This window comes from Bos grunniens, chromosome 15, assembly GCF_055505025.1.
Source record: "Bos grunniens cultivar Pamir isolate PY7600 chromosome 15, Bosgru_T2T1.0, whole genome shotgun sequence".
Lineage (NCBI taxonomy): Eukaryota > Metazoa > Chordata > Mammalia > Artiodactyla > Bovidae > Bos > Bos grunniens.
In genome coordinates, this window is record NC_141179.1 from 80154506 (window position 1) to 80160519 (window position 6014).

Here is a 6014-nt window from a genome sequence, read left to right on the forward strand (position 1 = left end):
TTAGTTTTTGCATGCAGTCTGAAGCAAGATACCAACACTAATTCTCAGAAGACATTACCATTAGTAAATTAATAATTTCTCTATCCCTAATCATATTAAAATGCCAATAATAAATACATAAACTTGTTTATAATTATTTTGGCCTACTTCTTAGCATTTTAACCTTCAGTTGAATTAATTAATTCACTTATTTGTCCAACGAATATTAGCTGAGTGCCTGTTATGTTTGAGGCTCTGTTTTAGTCATTTGTTATCAGTAAACAAAACAGAAAAAGAAATCCTTGATCTCATGAGACTTATATTCCATTTGTGTGAAACCAGCATAAACCATCAGGAAAATACATAAATAAATCTTAGAGTATATTAATGATGTTATGGAAAAATCTGGAAAAAATCATCTTGTAAGATAAAGGAGCAAAGGGGGATCTCTGGCTCAGATATGAGAATGAAGGTTGATTTCATTGAGAAGAGGATAATTGAACAAAAACCTCATGAAGGTGGTTTAGAGATGAGCCATGGAGGTCCTTACGGAGCAGTGTTTTAGAAGATGGAGTAACTAAGGAAAAGGCAGATGCAAGCGTTCAAGGAAAGTTTTAAGAACAAATGGAAGCCAGTGTGGCTGCAGCCCAGGGCAGTGAGAAAATTAATGGGATATGAGACCATAGGCATGATAAGGGACTAGAGGCCAAGGTCCTGTGAGCCACTGGAAGACTTTTACCCTGAGAAAAATGAGAAGCTCTGGAAAATTTCCAAGCTAAGAAACTATTTGAAATGACTTGCTTTTAAACACCCACTTTGGTTTTCAGTTTAGAATGGAGTATAATACTGAGTCTGTGATTTAGGCAAGAGAGATGGTTGCTAGAATATAGGGATAAAGATGGTGAAAGGCCCTCAGATTCTGGAAATACTTTTCCTGGCTTGATATGCCATAATTTTGGTTAAAATAGGGAATAATACTTGCTTCATCTTTCACTGGAAAAGGCAAGTGGCACAGACCATGAAGAACAGAACACAAGCTGGGCTTGTGAATGTTGACAAATGTCATCACCAAGTTTAATGTGATGCAAACCCAAAGCAAAAAAACGTTATTTGATCCCAGAATACTTTCAAAATAACTTGAATTGGGAAGGGGGGGCGGATTTTTGCTAATCTGTTGCGAAACAAAAACTCAGTGATCAACTTTTCCTCTAGAGATATGCTTTCCCCAGGGTTTTTTCTAGAAGAATATTCTTAATTGTTTTTTTTTTTTTTAATAAGGCAATAATTTAAGGGAAACTTCTCTTGTGGATTTCCAGTTTCTTTTCTACCTGGCATCATCTCATCTCGTACACAACATTCGCTTTCCCATTCTGCATCCTTCCTGGGAATACTTTGCTCTGTTTAGAGGTTGGTATACAAACACATCTATCTGGAGCTTGAAGATGAAGCTTTCATCATATATTTTATTTTATTATATTCTTCATTAATTATTCCATTTATATTATCCATGTATGGAGGTGTGTATTTGTCAGAGACAGAAATTTTATATTGATATATGAATATTTGATTATTAAAAGCTATTAGTGAAGCTACAGTTTCCACAAGTACATTCAGTAATAATTGCACCTTCTTATTTATTATTGGAGGAGGAAATGGCAACTCACTCCAGTATTCTTGCCTGGAGAATTCCATGGACAGAGGAATCTGGTGGGCTGCCATCCACAGGGTTGCAAGAGAGTCGAATATGCCTTTTCATACTCTCAAAGAATGAAGTTGATACTGTTAATTAATACTTGTTAATCATCTTAAGACACAGAGAAATGAAACACAAAACAAACTAAGAGCAAAGCCTGCCTACCTTCACAAAATAAGTCATGGGGCCAGAATTCAAAACCACTTTTACAACAGAAACAGAAATATCTAACTGGAATACTTAATGTTTCCTCTTTTCTGGTCCTGGGGGAAAATAATCTACAATTACTGGTAACTTAATTTGAAAGTCAGGGTGATACAATATGGGTAGTTTGTGTGTATAATTTTGCCTGAAGAAGGTGGTGAGCAAAACTGTCTGTCTCCAAACCCTTCTCTTTTTTCCAGTGTCCATAATTCCTAAGATCAGACCTGGCTGTTCCATTTTCCCTGTGCATTCATCAGAGCTCTCAATTACCTGTCTAACCACCACACAGGTTTTCATGTGTTTTCCCTTTGTGAAGTACTAACAACACTGATATTTTATATCATTTTTCTGGATCATCCTTGGTACAGTTAGATGCAGTGAGATCTGAAATTCCAAATAAAAATTCCTCTTCAGCTAATGTTTTAAAAATAAGTGGAAAATCCTGGCACATTCTGTTAACACAATATCAACATGCTCTATTAACATATTTGTAATCTTTTTTTCCACATTCAGAATCTCTCCTTCATCTTTATATTTTCTATGTCATTTATGATGGTGTCTAAAACATATCTTTCATTAATTTCCCAGTCTTTAAAAACCCATTTTTTTTTTTTGTTTAGGAAATTCATCTTATTCAAAAGCCAACATACTATTTTTAAAACTTTTTATTAAGTTGCATTGTTTGGGTGATTTACAAACAGTTCTGTGTTCCATTTTACTTGTTCTGGTTCCCTTGGACTGAGCAGATTCACAAGCAGCTCAAAATGATACTGTGGCACATTTAGGACAAATATGGCTCTCCTTTGTATCTCAGGAGGATTGCTTCTAGAACATCACCCTCCACCCTATCCCCCCAAGATCCCCAAATCTGCAGAAGCTCAAGTCCCTTGTATACAATGGTGTAATGATTGCATAAAACCTATGCCATCCTTTCATATACTTAAAGTCATCTCTATCTCTCTCTCCTTTCTCTCATTTAAAGCTAAGTAAATGCTAGCTAGACTGTGTATTAGAATTCTTTCCCAAACAGTTTTGCATATTTTATGAGGTAAGTTGCATAATTATAAGAATTTGGATAAGACACAAGTTTTCTGATTATTTGATGAATAAACGTTTGTGGATTTTCCTCCATAATACTTATTAACAGAATGCAAGGCACTAGTATTTTCTCAGGAAAATATTTTGTGAAGTACTGTACTGGAGAGGTTCATATGATACAATCTGTATTTGAAAATAAATTTGTAACTATCCAAGAAGCTTTCCTAGACCACTGGATCTCCACGGAAGAGTCAATCATTCCCTGCTTTATCCCCGTATTATAACACTGTAGGAATACATCATGATTTTACAAGGTTTAATTACATTACTACCACTTCTCACTAGTGACAGTGATCTCCTGGTCTTATCTTTGAATCTGCAGAACATAACAGTGGAGGGTGTCTAGTAGATTATAATTACATGCTAGGTTTGTCAGAGTCCTTATCCAGGGAATACACACAATATATGAAAGTGTGTAAGTGATTTAATCCTTTATTTCAAAGATTACTGGGAACAGTTTGTCCCTCTTTAAATGAGTCCAAGTATGAGGTTAGATCAAAAATAAATTTTATCTGATATTTAGGGCTGACAGTTTATTGGATTAAATGGTTTTGCCGTATAATCCTGGAAGTGAAAGTGAAGTCGCTCAGTCTTGTCCGACTCTTTGCGACCCCATGGACTGTAACCCATCAGGCTCCTCCATCCATGGAATTTTCCAGGCAAGAGTACAGGATGCATGCATGCATGCCAAGTCACTTCAGTTGTGTCCGACTCTATGCGACCCTATGGACAGCAGCCCACCAGGCTCCTCTGTCCACGGGATTCTCTATGCAAGAATACTGGAATGGGTTGCCATTTCCTTCTCTAGGGGTTCTTCCTGACCTAGGGATTGAACCCGGGTCTCCTGCATTGCAGGAAGATGCTTTACTGTCTGAGCCACCAGGAAAGTCCATAATCCTGAAGAACATGCTTATACTAAAAAGGAGGGAAAGTATTATTTTTGAGTGACATTAAAAAGAGAAATCTTACCCTCCATAAATATCTTAAAATGAATAATTACCAAAGTGCCAGTTGGAAGCAAGGGATATTTAAGAAATAGTCTTGAGCTTCCCTGGTGGCTAAGTGGTAAAGAATCCACCTGCCAATGCAGGAGACTCCGGTTCAGCCCTGGGTTGGGAAGATCCCCTGGAGGAGGAAATGGCAATCTACTCCAGTATTTTTGCCTGGAAAGCCTCTGGTGGGCTATAGTCCCTGGAGTCCTAAAGAGTCGGACACAACTGAATACACACACACATATACACTTGGACATTGGACAATTACAATTTTTAGGAATAGCATGTTTCAATCACATTTTGTACAACTCTTATGTAAGTGGGTCAGTGTATTATATTTGTCAATGTAGACACCTTCAGGGAGCTTGTTAAACAGCAGGTGCTCAGAAAAAAATTGCTGAAAAAGACTGTCAAAATGAAGTCATAGTTATTTAATTAAAAAAATAAAAGGGATCATGAATAATATATAAATTGATAATAATCAACATTTGATTTTAAATTTATTTACTAAAAGTTATCACAGAAGTTTGTATTGAATATTGACTTAGAGAAGAGAAAATGCTCAACTTCACAGATGTGACAGAGTTTATTCTTTTGGGACTAACCAGTCATCTGGAATGGCAAGTTCTTTTGTTTGTCATTTTCCTGCTGGTCTACGTGATCACCGTGGTGGGTAATATCGGCATGATCCTGTTAATTAAGGTCAGTCCACAACTCAGCAGCCCCATGTACTTTTTTTTGAGTCATTTGTCATTTGTTGATGTGTGGTTTTCCTCCAATGTCACTCCTAAAATGCTGGAAAACCTGTTATCAGAGACAAAAACGATTTCTTACACTGGCTGTTTGGTACAGTGTTTCTTTTTTATTGCTGTCGTCCATGTAGAAGTTTTCATTCTTGCTGTGATGGCCTTTGACAGATACATGGCCATTGGGAACCCTTTGCTCTATGGCAGCAAAATGTCAAGGACTGTCTGTATCCGACTTATTTCTTTCCTGTATGTGTATGGTTTTCTGATTAGTCTGGCAGCAACATTATGGACCTATGGCTTGTACTTCTGTGGGAAGATTGAGATCAACCACTTCTACTGTGCGGACCCACCTCTCATCAAAATGGCCTGTGCTGGAACCTTTGTAAAAGAATATACGATGATCATACTCGCCGGCATTAATTTCACATATTCTCTGACTATAGTTATCATATCTTACTTGTTCATCCTCATTGCCATTCTATGGATGAACTCGGTGGAAGGGAGGCGCAAGGCCTTTTCCACCTGTGGGTCCCATTTGATAGCTGTCGTCATATTCTACGGAACCCTAATTTTCATGTATCTCAGACGTCCCACAGAGGAGTCTGTGGAGCAGGGGAAGATGGTGGCTGTGTTTTACACCACGGTGATCCCCATGTTGAACCCCATGATCTACAGTCTGAGGAACAAAGATGTGAAAGTGGCCATGAATAAAGTGATCAGCAGGACAATTTTAACAAAGTAAAGTTGTGTTACTTTTGTTCTCTGCATTTCATTAATACTCATTTGTCAAAAGATTCCTGCTTAGTACACAGCTTTAGAGAATTCACAAAAAGTAAGAACTTTATCCTTTACAAAAAACAAGAAAAAAATAAAATTCAGAGGGAAAAAGTGAATTTTCTCTCATTGATACAAGTAGTCAAGCTTAGCTAAAATTAATAAATTAATAGAGAAGACTATTTCAGCCCAAGTTCACAGGTATATGTATTGACATTGTTTATATCCTTTGTTAGAATAAAAAGATTTTGATTTTATTATTCAAAAATGTAGTAATGAATTTAGGAAATATTTATCTATTTATCTACTAGACTACAATCTGAGGTAGAAGAAATAACAACATATTTCATTCAGTTCTCTAATGTAAGTGCATAAAGATGGTGGTCTTGCTAATGGTTTTTATTTTCCTGTGGGGAAAGGAGAAGCACATGTGAATTCATCTCCACTGACTCACACGTGCATTATGGGCAACATTTCAAAGCTCTTTGCACATAAACAAATTGGGAATTTTGTTCAAATTATAAT

The 6014-nt window shown here is 36.7% G+C and overlaps 1 protein-coding gene across 1 annotated transcript; it reads left to right on the forward strand.

Annotated features, from left to right (window-relative positions):
- The first annotated feature begins 4524 nt into the window (after positions 1 to 4524).
- On the forward strand, positions 4525 to 5457 carry LOC147358686 (olfactory receptor 5M3-like). The gene has a single exon (XM_086342111.1). The coding sequence runs from the start codon at positions 4525 to 4527 to the stop codon at positions 5455 to 5457; it is 933 nt and encodes a 310-aa protein (XP_086198237.1).
- Positions 5458 to 6014: the final 557 nt, after the last annotated feature.